The sequence below is a fragment of the Cataglyphis hispanica genome, chromosome 8 (genome assembly GCF_021464435.1).
Source record: "Cataglyphis hispanica isolate Lineage 1 chromosome 8, ULB_Chis1_1.0, whole genome shotgun sequence".
Taxonomy (NCBI): domain Eukaryota; kingdom Metazoa; phylum Arthropoda; class Insecta; order Hymenoptera; family Formicidae; genus Cataglyphis; species Cataglyphis hispanica.
The window spans coordinates 1026275-1053270 of record NC_065961.1 but is presented as its reverse complement, the minus strand read 5'-3'; the positions used below and the strand labels follow the sequence as shown (position 1 = coordinate 1053270).

The window sequence follows — 26996 nt, the reverse complement described above, 5'->3', positions numbered from 1 at the left end:
AGAGTTCATTCCCATAAATATCGCAGGCTGGGCGGATTACACGCGAGCGGAGACGAATAGCACATGGCCCGGAACCGAGAGACCACCGAAAAGACACACACACACACGTCTTAGGCGGCCGACATCTGGTTTCGCAGAGTGTGACGATAGCCTCGTTAGTCGCCGTTGCTCTCGGCCTCCTGTAATCTTATTATAGGCCGCGTGCTCTCTTTCGAATTTTATTCCGTTGCTGCTGCTTGACGACGATCGCCAGCCGCTCATCCCGAGCCTGGTCTGGTCCACTTGGAACGCGCGGATTTCCGATGCGCTCGTCCTCGTCTCCGAGGCGACGCTGACGACGATGCAGTCAATATCTCTAGCGAGATGGCAACCTTCTTGGCCACTCGTAATATTAAATTTTCAAGCACTTTAACGACGCTTTCACTGATGCGCTACTCGTGGCAGTCTAAGTAGCACACAGCAATATACTACTTATGATATAATATTAAAAGAGAGAGAGAGAGAGAGACAAGTGGATTACAAAAATGAAGAAGAATTTATATCCACTATTACAGAGGTAGTCGCGAAAATTGTAAGAATCTTTTGGATTAAATGTCAACGCGCGCGTAATTTTATTCATGTTATTATTAATGAAATATCAATATATTATTAGTTTTATATTTATTATTATCAGTATTATTAAGAATTAATTCATCATTCTTTTTTTTAGTAGACACAATTTTAAGATTCAACACTTATGTGTTAAGCAGGTAAAGTCTTCTTCCTATTCACTACATTGTGTATTGTTCTTGCACGGCACAAAGTACTTGCCGTATCTTGCTTCTGCTTCGTTAGAGAAAACTTTACAAGTGCTCTCTCTCTCTTCCAGTTTTGACGTGGATTTTCCTTCATACGCAAGAAGTAAGGAAAATTATTTTGACCCACATCTCCTTTTATATAAGCTTAGAAGAGAAGTTAGTTTGACATGGAACTTTTCGTTCGCATAAAGACAAGCGAAAATTAAAATGAAGAGTTTCGTTGAAAATCTGTCATTGAAATTCAACTTTTCCTACTATCTACATATCCCTGTTCAAAGACATCGAATTCATGCGATATAGTATTTCTACCTGAATTATTTTGATGTTTCGTGACTGCATTCGTTTCACATTACGCATAAAAGGTCTCTCGCAAAAAAGTTTGCGATCAACGATCGCAACAAGCTGGGCAATCTGTATCGGCGGGCAAATACAATCACGGTCGGCAAAATAAAAGAGAAAGAGAGAGAGAGAGAATATAAAAAGAAAAAAAAATAACACAAATCAACCTGCGTCTACCCTATCTCGTTCGAACGTCGAATACGAAACAACGAACGAGTCGATGCGCGCGCGGACGGCAGAGTAATTAGTCCGGGGCACTTACATAATTCAAAAAGCTCGAAAAAAGGTCTCGCCGCAATTTCCCTGTTTTTTTTTTCTCTCTCTCTCTCTCTCCCCCTCCCCCTTCCCTTCTTCCCGCTCCTTCTCCTCGGCACCATACGAGAACACTCAATCACTGTCCCGCAAATAAAGTATTTTAATGCGCGGTCGTTAGCATGCTAATAAACGGTCGGCTTGCATAATTCTCGGCGAGAATAAAGTGGAGGAATGAAGCGGGTATAAAGGAGGGGGAGAAGGGGGTGATGGGACCGCGAGAGAGTCAATCCTCGGGCCCTCCGGGCCTCCTCGCGAGGATTAATTATCGCGCGGTCAGACTGTCACGGCCGATGAGAGTCATTAGTTTGCTCGGGAAATCTCGAGCGCCGGAGCGGAGGGCTCGGGAAAAATTCGCGGGCCGGAAAAATTCGCGGGGCCCCGAGAAGCCAACTTGGAGAAGCAGGAATCTCTTATTATGATGAAAAATATTATATATGTATTAGAGATAGATCTTCATCTGAGACGCAATTCATTTTGGCCGCAAACTTACACTCGGCATACCTTTTTCATCAGCGTGGCAATTTAACGCTTTGCGATTAATTCGTAATAAAAGTCGGGAGGAGAAAAATTTCGAATCACGCTCAATAATAAAGAAATATAGATGTCGAGAGAGAAAAGTTTTTTTTTTTTTTTGTTTTTTTCGAAAAGTTGTCGGATGCTTGATTCAAAAACATGAACTGTATTTCAGAAATAGTCGACTTTGCTCTCGTGTTACCTCTCGACAACGTTAATCCCCCGATCCATATTTCAAAGTGACCGATCCATTTTTAATGGATGTAGATGGAAATGTCTATTCTCTTTATTTTTTTCCGGGGACATGATGAAAGGGTGTACCCAGGCCGGGTGCGGAAAATTTTCGACGCAGTTGCGCCGCAAGTTATGCGCTGCATCGCTGTCGTCCCGACATCCGGGGGCCCCACCATCCGAGTAGAGGAAGACGAAGCGCGCGAGATTCCGCACGGCATCATCGGACCGCGCGGTGCGGCGAGAGGCGCTGTAATTACAGCCGTTAGTTCGCGCATACATCAATTATCGATGACACGACGACACGAGTCCGCCGCTCCGGGGCACAGCCTCCGCGATGGGAAACGCCACCGTCGCATCGCGCACTATATCATCCGCGCCGGCTTTCCCGAATCCGCGCGATGCTCGATATTAGTATCTCGCAGTAATTTGCACTGACTCTTCGATCGCCGAAGATGTGTTGACGGGTCAGGATATTGCTCGCATATATCGAGATCAGCGCACGTTCACGTTCGTCTATACAGGGTAATTCCATTTTAAAAGTTCCACCCTCATAACTTTTCAGGATCAACATTTGAAGGAAAACGAGTCGGATAAAAGTTGTAGGGAACAAAGGGGTATCTAATGACCATGGATTTGACATTAAAGGTCATTTTCAAGGTTATTTGAAGGTCAACTTCCGTTTTTTAAATGGAAACCCTCATTTTTTTTGCATATTCTTGTAACTTATCTCGAGAGCTTTTCAAAACACTATAATAAAATATTTTTTCATTAAGAATTTTTTGAGTTATTTTGTATCTTAATCTGACATATTTTAATATAAAATATAAAATATCTCGAAAATTATTTAGTGTTCGATATTTGTATCGTAATACTTTTATGTACAGAATAATAAGATGAATCAAATGGTGTACAGAAAATAATTGTTTTTAAAAAAAAGCATGCAATTATTTGCAATATATTTTTTTATAACAATTATTTATTTTTTCTTTATACCATTTGATTCATCTTATTATTCTGTACATAAAAGTTGATCCTGAAAAGTTAGGAGAGTGAAACTTTTGAAATGGGACACCCTGTATTACTTGGGTCGTTCTCTCGTACAAACGCATCAAAAATTATCATGTGATGCATTCGCTAGAGAAAGAACGGGGATGAAAATTTGATTTTCACTTTTTGATATGACAGAAGATATGACAGTTGAGGATAGAAAAAAATGGAATAAAAGATGAAAAAGGGAGAAAAAGTATTGAATAATTTACTATAGAATTGAGTATTATTTTTCTTATATAAGATTCTCATCTTGAGAATCGTCTTGTATCTAGAAATCTTCTAAATTTTTTTTTTTTTTTTTTTAATATTTGGAAAGAGAGAAATATTCATATTCGCCCTTTTTCTGTATATTAAATAGGATAAAGAAAAAAATATCATACCTTAGCCGTTTTAGAGTACAAAATTGTGCTTATCATTGATATAAAAGATTCATTCAATTGCATGTATCTAGTTTTTTTTTTTTTTTTAATAAATGAATTTATTGCCTTTTTTGTCACTTATCGTCTGCCAGTGTGCACGTGGCTCCGGAGCGCGTTTGCCACTTCCAGAATATACATACAATGACAGGCGACCGGGATCCCCTCGGATTACCCGAAACCGATGAAAAGCCCATTAGCTCAAGTAGAAATCAAGCCGGCGTGACTAAAAACGCGTTTAATAGCCGCCGACACGGCACGGCGGTCTTTTCGTTGTCGAGTCATTAAGAGCCGATCTCTCGCTGGGCTCCTATTAATCATACGCCATCGGAACACCAGCAGCCTCCACGATCGTTTCCGCGAGCGCACGCATACCTCGCCGCGAATTAATGATCGGTTATGTCGGTACGTGTTATTAAGCTACGAGAGCTGCTGGAGCTCGAGTACGTCAATCGTGCACTGTGGTTAAATTTCGGTAACGTAACTACCATCGAGGATCAAGATGATCTCGATAATAAATGAAGGATGGAATAATTCATCTTAGCGGAGATCGATAAGATAATATCTCCACTTTTTATTTTATAAAGCGCATATTAATTATTTATTTTTTTATTATTATTAACTTGTATATATAGCTTATATAAATTATTGTCAAACAAATTTAATGTCTCACTACTAATGAATAAAGGCGGAACAGTGCTCCGATAATTTTTATCTGATAATTTTTTCTCAAATATCGTAGAAGATATCAGAATCAAAGAGATTCAATATCACGAATAAAGTATCGGTATCTCGATAGAGTATCAGCGCAAAGCGTTGATGCTCTCAAGGATGTCTTATACGGATTTGGCGCAGGAGCAGGAGCCGTTCCTATAAATGGAATAGCAACGTAACTTAATATTAAGTTAACCGGTCGGATATAATTCGGAAGGGAAATACGGCGGGAAATACAGTTAAGAGAGGAGCGATATCATCGGGAGGAAATAGAGAACATCCAGCCGGATAAAAGTGGCATAAATCTGCTGAATCGAGATATCGCGACTGCCGAGTAGCGAGGCGTTATCCGGCTCTTTATTTCTCTCTCTCTCTCTCTCTCTCTCTTTCCACTCTTTCTCTCTCTTTTTCTCTCTTTCCTAATAGATCGTAGAGACCTTTAAACTTGAAATAGTCGTCTCAATTAATTTGTAGATTACTGCATTATTTTCCATGTCTTTTACACTTTATCCTTAATTAATATAGATTTTTTTCGAATCGCGCAATTGATTTACTAATGCATTTTGTTATTTAGAGTTTAGAGTAAGCGCTTGTAAATTAGTTAAACTTTACTTAATTTGGAAGATATTTATTATAACAATTTTTCTTCTATACACATACATTCTCTAGAATAATTCTTTCCCATATATTACACAATATAATGAAAAAAAAAAAATTCAATCATTTTAAATTCTATAAAATTTTCAAATAACATAAGAAATTAATAGAATATAGTAGGCATAAATCGGCCACAGAATTATAAAAAAAATTATTATTTTTCAACTATTCTTATTTAATAACAAAACTGAATGCCACAAGAATAAGACGAAATCATTCTCTCCGACATATCTCGGAAGATATGCTCGCGCGTCTTCACACGTGCCGGGACATTATAAAACATGTCATTCGCTTCCTCTGCAGATGATATCGTGGCGCCATTAAAATAATTCCCAGCGTTGGTCTCGAGTCGAGCTGGCCGGGGAGCCAGCCGGCGATGCTCTCGGAACCGAGAAATCCCTCGTTTCGTAGGAAACGAGGGCTTAAATAAAGTCGCACACGCCCCTTTTTTACGACTGATATACGTTAGTCCGGTCGTTAGCAACGGCGCGATCAGGTTCTCGACTTACCCTACGTTGAGCCGCCCGAAACATTCTCCGTCGAGGATATCCGTTGCACCTGGCGAACCACGCTACATGGGGTCGTTCTCTTCGTGATCATCAGAGGTGACGGAGATCCCGGAGATCTCAACGAGATAGAACAGCATTGTACTTGCGTGGACCTAAATGCGATAAAGCTTTAGAAAATTAGATAGAAAATATTATAGCAATAAAATGATAGCGATAATATGATAATAAATGAATTTTTTTTTCTCTAATAAGAGTTTTCTATTTAATTTATATATACAGGGTGTCCTAGACCATCCGTACACCCCTTTTCTTTCAAAAACTAAGCAGTTTAGAGAAAAACGTTTTGAACAAAAATTGTATGGTTTTGAGGGGAACATAAGATGGTGTCATTGGTTTGACCTTGGATGGCATCGTTAAGGTCAAGTCAAGGACATCTTTAATTTCTTAAAAAGTATGCAATTATTTGCAATATATTTTTTTATAACAATTATTTTCTGTACACCATTTGATTCATCTTATTATTCTGTACATAAAAGTATTACAATACAATTATCAAACACAAAATAATTTTCAAGATATTTTATATTTTATATTAAAATATATCAGATTAAGGTACAAAATAACTCAAAAAATTCTTAATGAATAAATACTTTATTATAGTGTTTTGAAAAGCTCTCGAAATAAGCTTCAAGAATATGCAATAAAAAATAAGGAATTCCATTTAAGAAATTAAAAATGTCCTTGACTTGACCTTAATGGTGCCATCCAAGGTCAAACCAATGACACCATCTTATGTTCCCCTCAAAACCATACAATTTTTGTTCAAAACGTTTTTCTCTAAAATGCTTAGTTTTTGAAAGAAAAGGAGTGTACGAGTGATCTAGAACACCCTGTATACTACACATATTTATAATGATTATACAGAAATTTATATCTGTGTGTGTGCGTTTTTGTGCAAATTATATAAAGATATAGCTATAAGTTTTTATAAGGAACGTAAGTTTTAATGGTATGATAAAAAAAGGGTCAATTATTTTTATTTTTTATTATATATATCTTTTGTTATATATCTCATTAACATTTGTCTAATAATTTTTGTTTTAGATTTAATTTCAAATCTTTAACAAATGATACAGCACTGGATGGAATTGTAAGGGTAGCTGAGGCATGGAACAAGGGCAACAAGGGTCGAAGAGTGATGCGCCGCTTGACCGTGGCCTATTCGTAAAGCTGACGAAATTAATCGTGCACTAAAAGCTGGCAACCGGGAATTAACGTGTTAGTGCGCTCCAAATTCCGGAAAATATATCGTTCACACCTGCGAAACGAGCAAGGTAAAGCCAGGACGTTAAAGTCAGTTTTATTAGCCTAATACTCTCTTTCTCGAACTTCTCAACTTGCCGAGACAATAAAATTAGCTTCTCGTTTGTAAAAATATGTAGCGTGTGACTGAAATTGCTTTTCAATTAAAAATATAATTTTTTTTCCCCGAAAGTTTACTTGAACAAATAATTATTTTAGATATAATAATATAATAATACAATATTAGTGTGCAGAAATGCTAGAATTTTTTTTTTTATAAAAAGAAAAAGAAATTTGTTGAAAAAAATTTATAATAATGATGATAATAATATCTTCTAAAAATAAGTATAATAGAACATTATTATATACCAATAAAAAGAAAATGTCACGAAAAAGTATTTCAATTTTGATTCCACGGTTTATCTCCGTTGAAAAAGTGGATAAGAAATTGCTTTTCAATTAAAAATATAATTTTTTTCCCCGAAAGTTTACTTGAACAAATAATTATTTTAGATATAATAATATAATAATACAATATTAGTGTGCAGAAATGCTAGAATTTTTTTTTCTTATAAAAAGAAAAAGAAATTTGTTGAAAAAAATTTATAATAATGATGATAATAATATCTTCTAAAAATAAGTATAATAGAGCATTATTATATATTAATAAAAAGAAAATATCACGAAAAAGTATTTCAATTTTGATTCCACGGTTTATCTCCGTTGAAACAATGGATAAGCTCTGGCAGTGAATATACACTCGCGTATCTCGCCATTATCTCGCAACAATGTGCATCATTCGTGATCCCCATATTCGGAATGAAAGGCATCGCGTCGCGTCATCGAGGCGACACGAAAAACGAGCAAAGTATAATTTAATGTCCGACGTATGCAAGCGGGTAGAAGTAAGCGCACGATAACACGGCATTCCTCTGTGAGAGAAGCCTGTAATTAAGATCTCAACTGGCCCGCCTCCCAATGAATATCGTCTCCTTATGTCTTATCGCGCGCTCGACTGCTCGATACATTTTCGAGGCTTATTTCAACGGGCGCTCAAGAGGAAACGTGTTCGTTTTTAAAGGATGTGTACAGGACGTAGCAGCGATAATTCTTTTCTTTTTAAGTAGCTCTAGTCGTTTCCACACACAAAATGCTATCCTGCCGATTATGCGGCTGCGATCTGGCGCGTGTACGAACGTTTTATTAATTACCAACGCCAATCATCTTATTAGACGAGCGGGCTTTTGCGCACATGATCGGAATACCGCATTATCCTCATCTCGATCGTACGTAACGCTGATAAACGCGCGCCCGATGGAAACGGGCGCGGTTCGCGATCGACTGCGGTAATAGACAGTTTACATTCGGCAATCCCGGCGAACAGCGAAACGTTTACCGTGGCGCGATAGCTGGTCGTTACACCTACGGTACGTTTCCCGATAGCGGCACGGATCCTCTCATGAGTTACTGAATCCGCAATCAGCGAGAAAGCACGACGACACGAGCGTTTGCGGCCGCGTCGCGATGGAACTCGCTTACAAAATCAGAAACAATGCAATTCATTGCGAGTAATTGTAAGCAAAAGTATTAGGTTTAGTGTATTATTTTTTTTTTCAGGATATCGAAATTAATATGCGATTCTCCAGCAACTGAGGAAGGATTTTCTCGAAATCTCTCAGAAGTACGCGATATGATGCAGCAAAAAGTCATTCGTCCAAAAGATACTTTCGTCGCGAAATTTACTTTTCTGGGATAGTAGAAGAATGTGAAATCAGAAATACAATTAAAAATTATTTTTTAGATGATATTTCGTTTATATTTATTTGATATGTCATCATCCACAAGAAAGTTTTATTTAAAAATACCTGATATGAAATCCTAAAAGTCACCGTTTTAAAAGATCAAAGAAAAAACTAGATTAAAAACAAAAAATATATGAATTTTGAAATGTAATAAAAATGCATACAAACATAAATATAATAAAAATTTATTAATTCTCAGATTAAATATCGAATTAATATGAAATCTCATAAAATCATAAAGAAATTATTGTAAATGTACTGCATTAAGTATACGATCCTATTTTTGCCTTGTCGTAGCTTCATTCTCACAGGAAATATTTTTTCTAAATTATTAATTTTTTTTTTAACATAGGAAGTTCGAGATGATATAAGAGCTTTAAAAAATTCCGTTTGCGTTTCTCGGAACAGTTTTTTTTTTTTTTTATACACACCCTTCTCTAATCGAAGACGGAATCCCTCAAGTGTACAAAAGATTATTGATATAAGATACAAAAGATCGGATGCGTCCGATACCGCGTACTTGGGAGGTTCTTTCTCAAAAATCAGGCATTGATGCTTGAACCGCAATCGCGATAGCTAGTACAATCAAAGCGCGAGCTCGTTCCACGAGTTAGAGTTTTCGATTATTTATCCCCGGATGGGACGTAAATTCGAGAGGGGGGGAAGGAGGGGGGGGGGAGGACTCATAAAAGAGAGGAGCAGGTGAGCTAACCCGATGCGCACGCATGCATGAAGCCGCGGCGGATCCCGTCGCACTTGAGATGCATCCGAGCGCGATTAATGCACTCGAAGATGTTCGAGGATAGGTTCGTTATTTTGATAGCGTTTCCTCGCGCACATTCGCAGGCGCCGTCCGCCTGCTATTGCCGTGTCAAATTGAGTTAAGGCACCGTGAGCTTCGTGAATGCCCAAGCTTCTCCGCTGCCGGATGGTCTCGGAAATCATAATAATAAATTGCAGTTAAACAGTTAAAACGAGGGGGGAGGGGGGAGATTGCGCACAGCAGAAGTTGGACTCGGTATAGGAGAGCGTTAAAATCAACTACATTAAAATCGCTTTGCAAATTAAGTGCACGTTGCAGAAAATTACAAAAGTTTGCAGAAATTTTCATAATTATTGCTTTGTGTTATGTAAGAAACCGTTTTAACGAATCCTTGGCGGAATATTTTTCTTCGATTCTTGATTATTTTATTGCATATTTTAATTAATTTCCGTTAAATATGCTTCGTAACGCTACTATATATATATATACTCATTTTTATATGGCCAAAGAAAATTTATTCTATTATAGCTTCCTCAAAATTTCCTCATTTTATTTCCATAAAAAGATCTCATTTTATTATTGTCATAGACAATATAATTGAATTGAGAAATTTTTATTTAAAAATTTATATAATATACCGGGATAAATATTTTATCATAATTTTTACTTTATATTTCAAAACATCTGTTCTTACCGAAATAAAATATTCAACGCACAAGAGGCTGATATATCACAGCTAAGTTATTTATTAAAATATACTCAAGCATGTAATTAATCTAACATTTGTCAAGGATGTGTTAAGGATGTATGTGACATATATCGAAATATTAACAAAAGCATTAAAATTTCATAGATTGTTTTACTATTTCTTCTGAATATTTGTGCAAAAACTAAGCACAATTCTCTTAACGGTTTGGAAGTTATTTAAATTTAAAGTTACTATTGATTCTTATGGAAAATCGCTTATTGTAGCACTTATTGACAAATTTGACAAAGAAAAAATATTACCAATGAAATATAAATTTTCTCATATATTAAGGAAATTTTAATAAATATTTGTGCAAAACTTGATTTAGATTCACTAATTCGTTTAAAAGTTATTTACTAAAAATTGTAGAAAAATATTGTCTGTCTCTTTTTCTCTTTCTGCAAATTACTCGTTTTTCATTGTTTTTTGCAATTAATTTCAGAGGATATTCACGATCAAAAGTTTTTGCCATAAATTAGGAAAAATATTAATTACAACTATATTCTTTTACGAATACGTCAAAATTTATATTATTTTGTGATACTTTAATCTTTTTCATAACCCGAATTTATTTTTTTAATTTTACAAACAGTATAAACGTAAGAAACATGCTTTCTTTTTAATTTTGACAATTTTTTGCTACTATTGTACATCCAAAACATCCTTAAATCAGCATCAAAAGTCAGGGACGTCTTATGATGCCAAATTTGTAAGCAATTTTCCGCATCTTAAAAAAAAAAAGAAAACTATATATTGCAATAATAAAGGAACCGTGCTGAATTACATGCTTGCCCTCTCGACGAAGGTGCATTTCAGCGGATAAGCCACGACACCGCATCGTGGTTAACAGAAAAGGAGCGGAGAAAACTTTCTTTCGGAGAGTGAGCCACGTATATAATGGCGAAGGTACGGTAGTAGTGTTTGCGTGCGCGGAGAAAACTAAGGAACCGAGCATCTCACCGCCCTTAGCTATCACTTCGAGCATGTAATGCACCCGTGCTTGCTTACATGCGCTTTCACCCTCCGCGTACCTTTCTCTTCTTTTCTCTTCGTGGCAGCTTTTACGGCCTCGTGAACCCTTTCGAACATGTCTGCGATGATCGCGAGCGATGGCGTGCGCCGAAATATTTTGACCGCACGATCCCTTTATTCTGAGCGAGATATTTCAGCTTCCTTTACGATGGATGAACTAAAACAAATTGACAAGAATTTAGAAAAAATATCGGGAATACATTCCTTTCTTTGGGAAGAATTAATTGATTAAATTTTACAACAACATTATATATCTATAAAAAAAAAGAGAAAAAAAAAAGTAAATTTCTTTTCTTATGAAATATGGCATGATATCACGCTCGATAATAAAAAGTTTAAAAAATTCGTTAGATTGCCACAAAAAAAATGAAAAAAGAAAGAAGAAAAAAAAAATACTTTATCGTTAGCAAGGAAAATCCGTTTATATATTACAAAGAGCGGCAGCTCACGTCGCCGGCAATTTTTGCACGGGAATTGCGCGGAATTACGAGAAACTTAAGCTAGCCCGGTAGTTGCGCGCGAACAGCACGCAAACTCCCTAAACTGACTAACATACGCTGCACTTTCGTGCCGCCGGCGGGTGCTTCGTTTCGCAAACGGCGAAACTAGATGCACCGCACAACACCAGCCAGGCCACCTCTCTCTCTCTCTCTTTGATATTACTTCGGGCATGTAATGGAACTCGCCGGAGAATCAAAAGGTGCGTCCTTTCTGCAGGCAAATACCGCTGTTGCACCAGCAGCGATGCAAGAACAAATATTTGACAGAACAAGCAGTGTATAAACCTGCATCAAGAACAAAGCTGAAACCTGCATCGCCACCGATTACATGCGCGATCGCAGTATACATATTATGAAATTATTTAGAAATTAGAAACTAAAATTAGAATTTGTAAAGTATGACAGTATATCTTATATACAGGGTGTGTCAAAAGTCTGGATACACTCAAATATCTCGTAAACGTTACATTTTAGAGAAAAATATTTCAGACAAAAGTTGTAAGGCTTAAAAAGACACATTGAATGACAGTATTAATTTGATCATAAGTGGCATTGCCAAAGTCAGGTCAAGGTCAACTTAAATTTTTTAAATGGAAACCCTCATTTTTTATTGCATATTTTTGTAACTTATCTTGAGAGCTTTTCAAAACACTATAATAAAGTATTTTTTCATTAAGAATTTTTTGAGTTATTTTGTATCTTAATCTGACATATTTTAATATAAAATATAAAATATCTCGAAAATTATTTAGTTTTCGATAATTGTATCGTAATACTTTTATGTACAGAATAATATGATGAATCAAATGGTGTACAGAAAATAATTGTTTTTAAAAAAAAGTATGCAATTATTTGCAATATATTTTTTTATAACAATTATTTATTTTTTTACACCATTTGATTCATCTTATTATTCTGTACATAAAAGTATTACGATACAATTATCGATATGTCAGATTAAGATACAAAATAACTCAAAAAATTCGTAATAAAAAAATACTTTATTACTGTGTTTTAAAAAGCTCTTGAGATAAGCTACAAGAATATGCAATAAAAAATGGGGGGTCCCATTTAAAAATTTTAAGTTGACCTTGACCTGATTTTGGCAATGCCTATGATCAAATTAATACTGTCATTAAATGCGTCTTTTTAAGCCTTACAACTTTTGTATAAATTATTTTTCTCTTAAATGTAACGTTTACGAGATATTTGAGTGTATCCAGATTTTTGACACACCCTGTATGTTGTCGTAAAAAAATAAGATAATAGCTAATGCTTAAGCAATTAAGTATCTAAGCTATTAAAAACTATTAAATATCTCTATTTCTTTAACTTGTATCTAGTTTAAATAATGAAAGTTATAATTTTACTAATTTTATTTTAATTTGTTGATTGATCTACAAACTAATTGATTTCACACACATAATTTATATCATAATCAAAAAAAAATTACTCCTTCGTAAAAAAAAAAAAAATTACTTCGTAAAAAAAAAAATTACTTTTTATTACATATTTTCTCTCTCTCAGTTTTTGTTTAAAATATATGTATATTTAAAAAATTGATAAAGTACGCGACACATGTATCATTTTGCAATAAATCTTGCGTAATAAAAAAGGCCGCAACGCATTCGGATTTTCAATAAAAATGCACATTTTTGATAGAAACGCAATATCTCACTCACGATTCATTAACTGATTGATATCCAACAATTATAAATATAGTTTCAACTACGCAAAAGCTTTTAACGTTCCCGAATCCGACGCACAAATTACATTGCCAAATGTAACTTTGGGAAAAATGTATCAATAAGCGTGAAAAATTGACGGACGACTGGGAGGATTAATAGAAAAATAGCGAAGATGGCATTTCCCCATTTTCATATTTTTCAAAGTTTTTCGATAACATGCTTATTGCGCTAAAGAAACCGCTCGTATACATAATATATTCTATACTAATTAGCGTATTCTTTGCGAAATGTTTGACAGTAATTAGTTCGCGAAATATTACGGGAATAAAACACGCAATTCAATCCATTGTCGCTTACGGTTCAGTCTTAATTAGATGAAGATGATTTCATCGTATGATACTCTCTGGAAAAAATAAATTATAGCAACAAAGTGGAAAGATATAAACTACAGACGCACACGTTTTTTTTTCTTTAAAAATAAGTCGTGCATTTCACAAAAACATGCATATCACTTTTTTTAAAACATGTTCACACAGATATATCATATTTATACTAATATTGTTATTACTATTATTATTGTTTACGTATGACAAATGATATTTAATTAAATTGCGCGTAAAACAAGATAAATGGAACAAGAATAAATTCAATGTTAATGGAAAATACGCGCCTTTATATCGACAGATATTAACGGAGTGTCCTTTAATTATATCTTTCTGTGATGTCTGTAAAATGTGAAGGATTCCAATTATATATTACATTAAAAATAAAAGCGCAAGTTCAAACGCTTATTGCAGAAAAAGCTTAATAAAATATTTGATTTATTAATTCTCGACTAAAAAAATACACGCGTTTCCTGTATTTTTCTAATTTTTAATAATAACTCTCTCTCTCTCTGGCGTTCTATAATGAAAGCATCTTTATCCAATTATATGATTAAACTGTTCATCCACGAGTACACATATGACGAGCCAAGTTACATGAGAAGTGCAAACGTTACATCTAGCAAATTTGACAAATCCTTGCTTACTCGCCAATTATTAAGCTGAGTAGACATAATAAGCACAACCGCGAATTACTGATCGAATAACAGAATAATTTCATTTTCGCCGTGTCTATCATCTATTAGTTTCTGTATACTTTGCATGAATAGCATTTGAATTTGTTGGCGATTATAATAAAATGTCATGTTAATTAATCAATCAATCGTTTAATGAGATACTAAGGTCAAATTACACAAAATAATAGCTGCACATATATAATAATAGCATTATTTGATAAACATTATCTTACACACAATTAGAGATTAACTATATATAATATTTATTATAATAAGTGGCAATAATTTATAAAAAAAACAAAGTACTTTTGTAACAATAATTCGTAATTACATTCGCCTCAGTTAAAAAAATAGTGAAATTCTACAAAGCGAGATATATTAATAAATATATGAATAATATACTTAATAAAAAATATACTTGATGAAAAATTTATAAAACAATATGAAATTTTTAAACAAATTTTCGAAATATTAAAATCGTTGATATATATACATAATATCTAATATTTTTCTATATTATATATAAATGAAATATACTCATATAAATCTTATAATCTCAAATACACATTAATATACTGATAATCTAAAAATTAATAATTACTAGCTTAATAAAAAATGAAATAATGACATGTTAAATAATCAATATATTAAATCACTGTAACAATACTATGCATATGGTAATGTGAGAAAGACATTGTTAACAATCATTATCTTTCTCTCTTTCTTCGCATTCCATACTTTCATCTGCATTTTTATTTTCACATTTGCACTTTATATGTTTCTCACTTAAATGATGTACGTCAATGCTAGCATCGCCTCCAGCAGGGTCTAATAATAATCATTTTATTTATAAGAATATATTACAAATCTTGCTTATATATATTATATTTTTTTTTAAATTACCTTTATCTTGCTGCCTTAATGAAATTTGCTTCATCATTTCTGAATCTTTCAATCGTTTCGTGAACGAAGTATCCTTTAATAAAAAAGATCTAATATGAATATAATCTTTTAATATATTATTTAATATATTTGTGTAAAAAATTCACTATTTTTGTTGGACACATGCAAAAGTATGATGATGTTATAATATATATGATGAATAATTGTGACTAAATATGTATTTATAATATTATTTTTCTTTTTATGGTATTTATTATTATTAAAAAATTATACATTTTTGTCTATATTATAAATTTTTTACAAAATACATTATTTGTTTTATAAGATATCTAATTGTCAATAATTCAAGAGAAAGAGTTATTGTGCATTTCTTTAATTAATATTTCAAATATAATAAAATCAGAAGTAATAGGAAAATACATGATATACCTCGTAAATTCGATCAATGCGCTCTTGTCTTTTATCGGAGTTTTTATTACCCTTTATTCCGAATTTGAAGAATGGTCCAATACCAAATTTAATAGATCCACCAAGCAAGAAAAGTGGAAATAATATTATGCATATGCAGATAGTTAAGAAAAGGGCAGTTATGATGGGAATTTTGTAAAAAAAGTTTAGTTTATCTGTAAAATAATAAGTGAATATTATAATAAATAATTTTTATTAATATATATATATATATATATATATATATATATATATATATATATAATTGTTGATATTAAAACAATTTACTCACTAGTAGCATTATCTATAAATTCAGATATAACAAGTCCAAAATATGATAATGGTTGAAAAATGACTGTACTGAGAAAGTATGTCAATGCATATGCCGGTGTCACTTGCAATCTAGGATTGGTCATAATTGATTCATAGTATTTTTCACAATCATTTGTAGCTGTGAATAAACAAACGATATATATTAAACTCTCAAATACAATTTTGTTTCATGTAAATAACTCACAGAATAATGATGTAACCATTTTGTCCCAGAGGCCCATTTTATGGGGCTGACAAGCAATTGGCATTTCTGCAAACTGCGCTTGTGCAGCCATTAATTTAATTTCTGCTTCCTGCAAAACAAAATAACATTTAAAATTAGAACTGATTATATATTACATAAATATAAATATAATCATAAATATAAAAATGTGATCAATTTTGTTAAAAAAAAAAAAATGTATGTATGAATGTTTTAAATGCATAGATTTTAAATATGTTCAATATTAATAAAAAAGGAAAGATATATATGATGTATAAATTACCTGTATAAGTCGCCACCAGGTTATGAAAAAACTAATTAGAAATATAACATCAATCAATAAAAAGATAATTAAACTTCGGGACCACTTTTGTCTTCTTAAGACCATAAAACTAGATATGACTATCAAGGAAATTATAGTTATGTCCCACTGCAACCATTTAGGAAGTTAATTAAATATAAATATTTTATATACATCTATATAAATTTTAGATATCATAACTATTATTAAAAACCTTACATGTTCTTTCATGATTAACAAACAATTCATCATATGCTCTGATAATAAATTTAAATAATAAGACATTTCTGTCATATAATGAGATGTGGTATAATCAGATTGTTTTATCACATTGTCAAGAATTCTATCTACTTCTCTTATAGATCCTTGGCCATCTACAAAATTCTGGAGATATTCAAATTGTGAAAAGGATGCTTCCATATTGAGTGTTCCAATTAATTTATCATTAACCCTCTGTAATGTGTCAATATTTAATAATATATTCTATTTGTACAAATGTATTATTATAATCTAAAATAAATAATTACAACAGTTTTCAGGTAATATTTTATATCACAAATTAACCTGTATAGCAAAATTTGATAATAATACGGCAATCAAACGTTTATAAAAGATTGCCCCCTGAATATTTTGTTCATCCAATTCTTTACAACTATATGATTGTACCATTGCAGATTGACCATTCTTTTTTGTTTGCACTGCTGGACTAAAAGAAATAATCTGCTTAAAATTATATGCCATAATGCATATTTTGTTTGTTTATATAAGATAAAATATATACCTAGAGAAATCATCTTCAGACAAATAAAAAAAAGAATGTATATTTTGAAGCTCGTCTGTAGACCTAAAATAAAAATACATTTCTAAAATTAATCATAAATATAATAAAACAATAATATATATGTATATAATAAATTAATATTAATTATTGCAGGGTAAACACAGAAGTATTATGCATACAGTTTTGAAAAAATTACACATTTATGAATATATTTTTAACGGAAAAATTTGCTCTATGTAATGTCAAAAAATATTTACGGCGTGACATCATTGAATGTATTCGTCTCGTCGCAATAAACGTAACAGTAAAGTGCACACAAATATAATACAATATATATTAATGTCTTGAAGGGCTGCATGTCGATGCATCAAATGCTTTCACGTTTCACGTGTTTTTCATAAAAATGTCTTTTTATGGTAAGAAGAGACTATCAAACATTCTAAAAAACACAGCGGTGAAAAGCATACGCGCCATGAGAAAATGTTTTTACTCTGATCCACTATAACCAAATTATTAAAATAAAATACCCTGCCGAAATCTAGTTCTTTCTCTCGTTCGAATTACCGACTAGGACTAGAAAGTGAAATGTAAAAAGTAAATATTCAAAAATGCGAGCAAAAAGAGATGAGAAAAGTTCTTTCTTTTTTATTTGTTATCGACAAATATATATGTACATACATATCAGTTATGTATTAATTGATATATTAAAATAAGATTTATTTATTCCGTATTTAAAGAAATGTATTAAAGTGTATTTAACGTGATTAAAGAAAGATATTTTTCATATTAATATCAAAATAGTTGTTTATATACTAAATCATTGCTAATGACATTGCGCATATGCAAGTTTTATTAGTATTAAACATTAACATCCATCTACATTTCTAAGGATTATATTTATTGTTATAAGAAATTTAAATATGATATAAAAAACCATATAAAGCAAACGAATTAAATATTAATAATGCAATACTGCAATGACAATGGTACTCATAACCATAATTATTTTTCAATCATTTTCATTGTTTTATATATATATATATATATATATATATATATATATATATATATATATATAATAGCTTTATTGAAAATAAGATAAATTTAATTTAAAACTTATATTCTAGTTCGTCTTTTCGTTCGTTTAAATCGTCGTCTTAGTATATAACACCGAATATCATTTAACAATTTTAATTTTATTGTAAGATACTTTATTTTCGACGGGCTGTACTTCACCGAATCTAGCTTTCCTTTTTTCCAATCGTTCAGCTAATTCGGCCTGAAAAAATGTAATTCAATAATGAAGCCAGTGATAACAAAGAAGTATATGTAAAATTTCAAAATGAAGACGTGCATACATTTACAAAGATTATTTGCTTACTTTTTCCATTAAACTAGATACGGAAGTTCCAAATCTTTCCCCACGTTTCTTCAATGTATCATAAGTAGTATTCTACCATTAATTAAAAATTGATATAATTTTATATACAAATAAACATTTCATCCTAATAACATAGATTATAAAAATAAATTTCTTACCACAGGCGTCTTTATAGATGCGGCTGATTTATTATTTTGATTATTAATATTAAATCGAGCTAACCTAGCTTCTTTTTTTGCAGCCTCAGATAACGGCATTCCAAATTTCTTAGCTCTCATCTCTAATCTCTGTTAAAAAATTTCGTAACTATATATCTTACAAAAAATGAAGTAGAACAAACAATTTTATTATATTTAGGATTTTATTATTTGATATATGTTCTAGCTGATATAATTATCAATTACCTCTTTTGTGCTGAGTTCTGATAGTTTAATAATTTTTTTCTCTGGTGATGCAGTATCAGATTCTTTTACATTTTTATTTTCATTTTTTTCCACTTGATCATTTTTAATTTCTTCAAGTACAGGTTTGCGATTCAGCACTATTTTTTTCGCATTAGTATTATTGTTCTCCACGGACAATTTCCGTTTTTCAGGGAGCACCTGTGAATCTGGTTTACTGGATAATTCTTCTATTTCTTCATCCTGTAAGTATAATTTAAATTTTTTGCATATATATATATATATATATATATATATATATATATATATATATATACACATATATAGCAATAATAAAGAATTTTTGATATATATTTAATATTTAATTCTTTTAAATTATATATTCAAATATATATATATATATATATATATATATATATATATATATATATATATTATAGAACTTACACCAAGTACTTCATCTTCATCTAAAATTTCTTCTGTGGTTTCATCCAAGGATAAGGCAGAATCTATAAAATTTAAATAATTTTTTTCATAAAAAGATATATCCTTCAAAATTATATCAAAAGAAATAAACAAAAGTGAAAACAGACCTCCTTGGATTGCCAATTGAAGCCTTTCTACTAATTCGTTTTTATTGCCCACAGTGGGAAGTCCTCTTTGTTTTAATTCTGCTCTCAAATCAGTCACCTAATTAGGAATATAAATTTATATTTATATAAACATAAATCAATATTTATATTGCACAATTAGATATTAAATATTGTCAATTAGATATTAAATATTATACTAACAGAATCTGTTATTCTGACTGATACATGCTTTATATTTCCAAAATAAAAAATAATAATCCAACAATATTTTTGGTAATTTTATTGATGAATTTAATGTAGTCCAGCATTAATGAATTAATTAAGTAAAATCTCATTGCTCTTGTAAAGAATTCTAAGCAAAAGTTACTTTCCAGTTAACAGATCATAGTTTAAGATTCCAAAGCTTTTAGATGTAATAAACAAATATAAGGAAAAGAAATATTGGAAATTACTGTATCAGCTGATTGATGAAATAGATGTTTGCAATTGATAGCAGAAATAGGTAGATAGATAAGGGAAGCTGAAGTAATTCGAATCAGGGGACGCTAAGTTGAAGATGTGATTTTCTATTGTAGGAAAATTTATGGTTAGGCTATCACCGAAGTTACGAAAATCACTGCATATACAGATCGATTTACGGTACTTGCCTTCATTTTTGACAATTCAGTCAATCCTTTTTCGTAAGACGAGTCTGCCATAGCGTATTTGTCCTATTTATCTTAAAATCACAACCGCTATTGACAACCGATAAAACATATAACATTTCACATTACTCTCTCTTAATTTTACAGTGATGTGTTCTCATATATTTCACGCATGCGCACTCAATACAAAATCTGGAGTTGCACTATATTGCCGTTATGTTGGCTGCATTGACACAATTGATAGAGGCTATGGCTGTGTTCCAAAATTCACTGTCAGTACTGGAAATCTATTGTTGACGTGATGTATATTACAGATGTCCAATATTGGCAGTGAATTTTAGAACACGGCCAGAATACAGGTGATATGTATGTATCAGATCAGTATCATCATATGTAAAAGCATAATTTGTCGAGATGGTGGATGAATCAACGAAGAAAACTTTAAGTAACATTCCGTTACTGCAAACAAAAGCCAGTCCTAGAGATAAAGATTTATGGGTGCAAAGATTGAAGGAAGAATATCAAGCTCTAATTAAGGTAAAAGAGCTAGCACGATTCTATCTTTCTTTTTTCCCAAAATTGTAAATGTTATTTCCATATGGACAGTTTTGTTTTCGTTACTTCATACATGAATAAATAGTTAAATATTAAAAATTCGTATTAAAAATTAATTTATCATTAATAAAATTATTAAAATAATATTTTTATTTTGAAAATATTTTATGTAATAAATTAAATTGCACAAATATCGTTATTGACATATAAATTTGACTGTGTATAATCTAATTGTTTTTTTACAGTATGTCAAAAATAATAAAGAAGCAGACAATGATTGGTTTCGACTGGAATCAAACAAGGAAGGTACCAAGTGGTTTGGCAAATGCTGGTATATTCAGAATTTCTTAAAGTATGAATTCGAAATAGAATTTGATGTGAGTTATCTTTTACGTATATAGTTGTTTTTATTTATTTTATTTAAATAAAAAAAAGTGTTTATAAATAACATTTTAATTTATAAAACAAGTGTTTATACGACCAAACTGGCAATTTATTGTTTGATTATTATATCACGACGTTTCGACCATATGGTTTTGGTCCTTATCAAGTGAAACTAAAATTACAATACAATAAATAATGATAGTCATGTTACAAAGAAAAAAATAGGATTAAGCAACTTACGTTATAATTAAAAAGTAGAAAGAGAAAAATCGAAATGTCAAACTGACATTGTGTCAACCACTATGTTTGGAATACTGAGATCAACTAAACGACCTTTATTAATTTATCGTTACTGGCGACATTTTTAAAATTAAACATAATATTTTACACTCCTGGACCTAAATATGGAGATTACACATTACGAACATTTCTTTCAAATGATTTCAACGAGATTCGGCAACAATTACAAAACTTTGATGAAGTCATGGATTAATGATAAGAAGAGATTCTGTACTGCGAATCAACAATTAATTTTTCTACTTCGCTGCAGAAGATTTGACTTGGTTCCATCTCATATTCAGAATTTGAAAATAAACATTTCTTTTCATAGTAATAGTGTTAACCGTAGAAGCGATAATATCACAAAGAATTACCGATACAAATTACTAAATTTAGAAATTAAAGATCTCAATTTTAATCTTAATTACTTGCGGACTATCATAAAAAAGACGGAAAAAAGACTTTTGGACGGCTTACCACGTGATTTGGTTCTTAGATTTTTTGACTTGAACAAACATAAGATTTTAGCATTTAACCATAGAATTAAGATTAATTTAATCAAAAAGTTTAATAAATTAACCTCTAAACACAACATAGTTTTTAATCCGTTTGACAACATAGACAAATCACGATGGCTGGTAAATATTAGCAATAAAAATATTCCGGAAAGGGTGCTTGAGCTTTTAAGTCTGGGTGATAATTTCGGCTTACCATTACAACAGTCCCATAAAAAAGATCGTATTGACATTGTACTTGGACTGTAAAAAATTTAGAAGCGAACCACCGCCTTATTTCGAATGAATTAATCGAAACAACTAGAATCTCAATTGCAAATTCCCTCGAGAGATTTTTATGTAAAAATAAACATATTAACCATATAGACAGATATATTCTCAAAGGATTCTCTCTTTGTAAGGAATTTTTGCGTAATAACGACGATATTTTTGTCACTAGAGCGGATAAAGGTCACGTTACAGTAGTCATGGATAAAAAAGATTACTTGGAAAAAATGGAATATATGTTGAATGACCGATCTACATACAAAAATTGAACAAAGATCCAAGTAGACAGTTAACTTGCAGAATTAATTTACTTATCAAATCTTGGCGGGACAATGGCTTAATAGATGAGACCACATACAAACATTTAAACATCACGAACGGAAATTTGCCACGATGTTACGGATTGCCAAAGATCCATAAAACTGGTTTTCCACTACGTATCATAGTATCGTCACTAGGCAGTCCGTTGTATAATATATCGAAGTACATACACGATATTTTACATAATTCAAAATTGCAACCGAAATCTCACATAAAAGACGGTTGGTCTTTTGCTGCTGACATGAAAGAGAAACTTATTAATGATGACGAAATAATGATATCACTAGACGTTACTGCATTATTTACAAACATTCCTAAAGAGTTAGTTTTGCGCGCTATCGAAAAACGTTGGAATGACATCGCTCCAAACACAAAATTTAATTTGCCTCAATTTTTATATGCAGTGGAAGTTATTCTAGATTCGACTAGTTTTTCTTTTAATGGAAAGTTTTATGAACAGATCTTTGGCAGCCCTATGGGTTCTCCGTTATCACCTATTTTAGCAGATATTGTGATGGATGATTTGGAGACACATTGTTTGAGTCTACTTGGGTTTGCGGTTCCTGTATATTATAGATACGTAGATGATATTTTTGCTATTGTTCCACGTGCAAATGTTGACGAGATTAATTTGATTTTCAATAGTTATCATCCACGTTTAAAATTCACACATGAAATAGAGTCGGATTCATGTATCAATTTTTAAACACCAGTGTTATCCGTTCCAACGGAAAAATTTTAACAAACTGGTATAGAAAAGCTACGTGTTCCGATAGATACATAAATTTTTATTCGAGCCATCCTTTTAAATATAAGTTGAACACCATTTTTAATCTTGTTGACCATGCTATTTTACTATCTGACGACCAGTTTCATGGAAAAAACATTGATGTCGTGAAGCAGATCTTACTTAATAATTGTTTTCCGACACACATTGTAAATCGTTATATTTGTAAGAGACTGAATTTTTTGAAACACCGGAGCAGTAGTATTCTAGGTGATGGGGAAATTGATACAGACAAACCCTCCTACATCGCACTACCGTTTGTCGAAGGCTTGAGTGACGATGTTGGTCGGTTGCTTAAAAATATGGGACTGACAGTGGTTTACAATATACCTAAAAAATTAAATTCATTGATTAAACGCGGCAAGGATAGTTTGCCTATTAGCTATAGAACGGAGGTTGTTTACAAAATAAATTGTAAGAATTGTAACGCTTCGTATATTGGCCAGACAAAAAGACACTTAAGCACCCGAGTCAAGGAACATTGTAATAATATAAAAATGCACGAAAGTAATTTATCCGTAATTAGCAAACACAAATTAAAATTTGATCATGACTTCGATTGGTCAGCGCCTGATATTCTACATAACGAAAAACATGTAAGAAAGAGAGAAATAGCTGAAATGTTTTTTATTAAAAAATTTGACAACACTATTAATTCCCAAAAAGATACAGAGAATTTAAACAACATATACGATAAATTAATAAAGGTCGTTTAGTTGATCTCAGTATTCCAAACATAGTGGTTGACACAATGTCAGTTTGACATTTCGATTTTTCTCTTTCTACTTTTTAATTATAACGTAAGTTGCTTAATCCTATTTTTTCTTTGTAACATGACTATCATTATTTATTGTATTGTAATTTTAGTTTCACTTGATAAGGACCAAAACCATATGGTCGAAACGTCGTGATATAATAATCAAACAATAAATTGCCAGTTTGGTCGTATAAACACTTGTTTATTAATTTATTTACTGGCGACATTTTTAAAATTAAACATAATATTTTAATTTATATTCACACTTATAAAAATTAAAATTATAAAAAATGTCAAAGTATTTTAATAGACATTGAATTTATTCAGTAATATATTTTTTTCCCCCCCTAGATTCCTGTTACGTATCCCACAACGGCACCTGAAATTGCTTTACCAGAATTAGATGGTAAAACAGCAAAGATGTACAGGGGAGGTAAAATTTGTCTCACTGATCATTTCAAGCCATTGTGGGCTCGCAATGTACCCAAGTTTGGCATCGCTCATGCAATGGCTCTTGGAGTAAGCTCAATCAATTATATATATCTAACACAATGTATACATAAAAACTTTTGTATTGAAATAATAGTTTTATATGAGATGTAAAAATTTTAAGCAAATTATTTTTCAGTTAGGACCATGGTTGGCAGTTGAGATTCCAGAGCTTATAGAAAGAGGTGTTGTAGTTCATAAAGAAAGTGAAAAGAAATCATGAACATTATAGATAAAAAGTGGCAAAATAACTAAAACGCGATTATTGGTAAATAAATTATTTTTTTATGCCTATTATTTGAAAGAAAATTTATATAATACATTAATTTTTTACACATGATATATTAGAATATTTACATAGTTCAATGTGCAATCAATAAAAACTATTTAATATACTATTTATCATCATCTAGTTTTATTTTCTTACTGGTTTTAATGATTTCGTCGAGTTTATACAGGTCCTTAAGTGATATTTCCCCTGTTCCTCTCTCGAGAGGCTTTGGTTGAGATGCATCTGGTTTCCATCCCAACATATATATTATCTGAAACGTGGCAGGAACGAATACAGTACCATCTTCTTTGACTTTTCCATACAGTTCTTTATATATGGATGCTGCTGCAATCAGCGTATCTCGGTAGGTGCAAGTTACGATTCCTGGCTGCATTATTTTCTGCCATTCCTAAGAATTAATAAAAAATTCTTGTATAAAAAAAAATGTAAAATTTTCTTATACATCTATTAAATAATTCTTCACCTTTCAAGTCCCACATAAGCTCGAACATACTCGGATAACCGATGACTATCTCATCAGTATCAATAGTCAACATAGTAAAATTCGCTCTTGTTAATAAAGATCCAATGTCCTTGATTTCCACAAAGGGTGAAATATGCGGCGAAATCCCACCATGTCTCTCCAGTTCGGCTAATTGCAAGGAACTTCTGTATTATAAGAGTGAATGACAAAAGTAATAAAAGCAAGTAGATACAAGATATTTTAAAATTCTTGATATCCTGGCAATTTTACCTTTACCTCAACTCGTAAAGAGTATCGCCGCCAAATATAGCCGCTAGAAAGACTCCGTCGTTTTTCAGACTATTATTGATACGTCGGAAGCATCCAGGAAGGTCATTAATCCAATGAAGACTCAAACAACTTATCACCATGTCGAAACTGTTAGGTTCGAAGGACACATTCTCCTCATCAATGACTTCCCTCTTGACTCTCATTCCCTTCACGGTATCGGCTTGCTGCAAGAAACTTGGACTCATCTCGGCCAGCACCAATTCCTCCACAGACTCGCCGAGGATTCGCTTGGATACATGACCGCGACCGCATCCCAGATTGAGGACCCTGCCAAACTTTCGTTTGATATCGAATATCCGGTCGGACAGCCTGTCACCCACTTCGTCCTTGAGGTAATCATACAGATGGACATCAGCGTTCTTTGCAGCGCGTTCGCGCTGCAGCAGCTTGGTCTTCTTATCGAACACGTTCATCGGACTGTCAGGTGGCAACGAGGACATTGACACTACATTACACGCAACGTTAGGACCAGGATTATATCTAGGATTTAATAAATTTAATTTACCGCATATCATGCGATAACATAACGTCCGACTTGTTCCACGAAACAGAATTTTCGATACCATTTTTGTAGATGCACAGTTGCTAACGTTTTTATTTTGTCTCGAAATCTGTCTTGAGAGAGAATACCACTTGTTTCTAATTTCCCCTTTTCTTCTAATTTTCTATTCGTTTCCACATGAAAACTTTTAGAGATCGAAACTGTCAATGTATTTCATATCATCATAATTAAACTATCGGAATTCTTTCGATGTTTTTTATTGACAACGACGAATTTACTGACTCGGTTGATGTCGAGTATTTACTTCAATGCTCTGCTCATTCTCCATTGAGTAAGGTTAAGAATAACCTAATCTGAAAGGAGATTAATAATTTTAATCTCGTCATCGTGACGAGATAATTACTGAAGATCAAACGCGAATAAAATTTTCTGTAAATAAATTTATGCTCACACAATAAATAATGTTGACATGAATAATTATTATATTTTATTTTCTATATAAATACTTTTCTATTAATATATATGATTAATACTATCTATAATAATAATAATAATAATAATAATAATAATAATAATAATAATAATAATAATAATAATAATAATATATTAATTCTTTAATATTAATTTTTT

At 32.0% G+C, this 26996-nt stretch overlaps 5 protein-coding genes across 7 annotated transcripts in view; 2 read left to right on the top strand and 3 right to left on the bottom strand.

The window, feature by feature from the left end:
- LOC126851622 (uncharacterized) overlaps positions 1-8615 on the top strand; it is a 43555-nt gene extending 34940 nt beyond the window's left edge. Inside the window, exons 12-13 of the mRNA XM_050595772.1 lie at positions 6649-6878; positions 8464-8615. Of these exons, the coding sequence (XP_050451729.1) occupies positions 6649-6668 (20 nt within the window). The 3' untranslated portion in view covers positions 6669-6878; positions 8464-8615. The remainder of the gene's footprint in view (positions 1-6648; positions 6879-8463) is intronic.
- A 6455-nt stretch (positions 8616-15070) lies between these two features.
- Positions 15071-17920, bottom strand: LOC126851411 (uncharacterized). 2 transcript variants are annotated; one of them, XM_050595356.1, is made up of 10 exons: positions 17664-17920; positions 17407-17469; positions 17190-17331; positions 16845-17078; positions 16608-16754; positions 16307-16415; positions 16082-16240; positions 15772-15965; positions 15343-15415; positions 15071-15267 (listed from the first exon to the last, which is right to left on the bottom strand). In XM_050595356.1, the coding sequence occupies exons 1-10, from the start codon at positions 17762-17764 to the stop codon at positions 15137-15139; spliced, it is 1353 nt and encodes a 450-aa protein (XP_050451313.1). In that variant the 5' UTR covers positions 17765-17920; the 3' UTR covers positions 15071-15136. The 2 variants fall into 2 exon arrangements, with proteins under 2 accessions (XP_050451313.1, XP_050451314.1); XM_050595357.1 differs by having other exon boundaries at positions 17190-17345; positions 17664-17719.
- A 554-nt stretch (positions 17921-18474) lies between these two features.
- Positions 18475-20585, bottom strand: LOC126851432 (SAP domain-containing ribonucleoprotein). Its single transcript, XM_050595401.1, has 7 exons — positions 20429-20585; positions 19782-19878; positions 19636-19697; positions 19192-19431; positions 18946-19074; positions 18788-18859; positions 18475-18685 (listed from the first exon to the last, which is right to left on the bottom strand). Exons 1-7 carry the CDS (start codon positions 20477-20479, stop codon positions 18584-18586), a joined length of 753 nt encoding a protein of 250 aa, XP_050451358.1. The 5' UTR covers positions 20480-20585; the 3' UTR covers positions 18475-18583.
- Positions 20586-20787: 202 nt separating this feature from the next.
- Positions 20788-25375, top strand: LOC126851433 (ubiquitin-fold modifier-conjugating enzyme 1). 2 transcript variants are annotated; one of them, XM_050595404.1, is made up of 5 exons: positions 20788-20962; positions 21226-21357; positions 24642-24809; positions 24919-25047; positions 25238-25375. In XM_050595404.1, the coding sequence occupies exons 1-4, from the start codon at positions 20840-20842 to the stop codon at positions 25000-25002; spliced, it is 507 nt and encodes a 168-aa protein (XP_050451361.1). In that variant the 5' UTR covers positions 20788-20839; the 3' UTR covers positions 25003-25047; positions 25238-25375. The 2 variants fall into 2 exon arrangements, with proteins under 2 accessions (XP_050451361.1, XP_050451360.1); XM_050595403.1 differs by lacking the exon at positions 25238-25375 and having other exon boundaries at positions 20789-20962; positions 24919-25179.
- Positions 25102-26790, bottom strand: LOC126851421 (arginine-hydroxylase NDUFAF5, mitochondrial). Its single transcript, XM_050595383.1, is given in 4 exon segments — positions 25102-25415; positions 25417-25459; positions 25535-25719; positions 25811-26790. Coding segments are annotated over 4 exon segments (1089 nt in total). The 5' UTR covers positions 26431-26790; the 3' UTR covers positions 25102-25174.
- Positions 26791-26996: the final 206 nt, after the last annotated feature.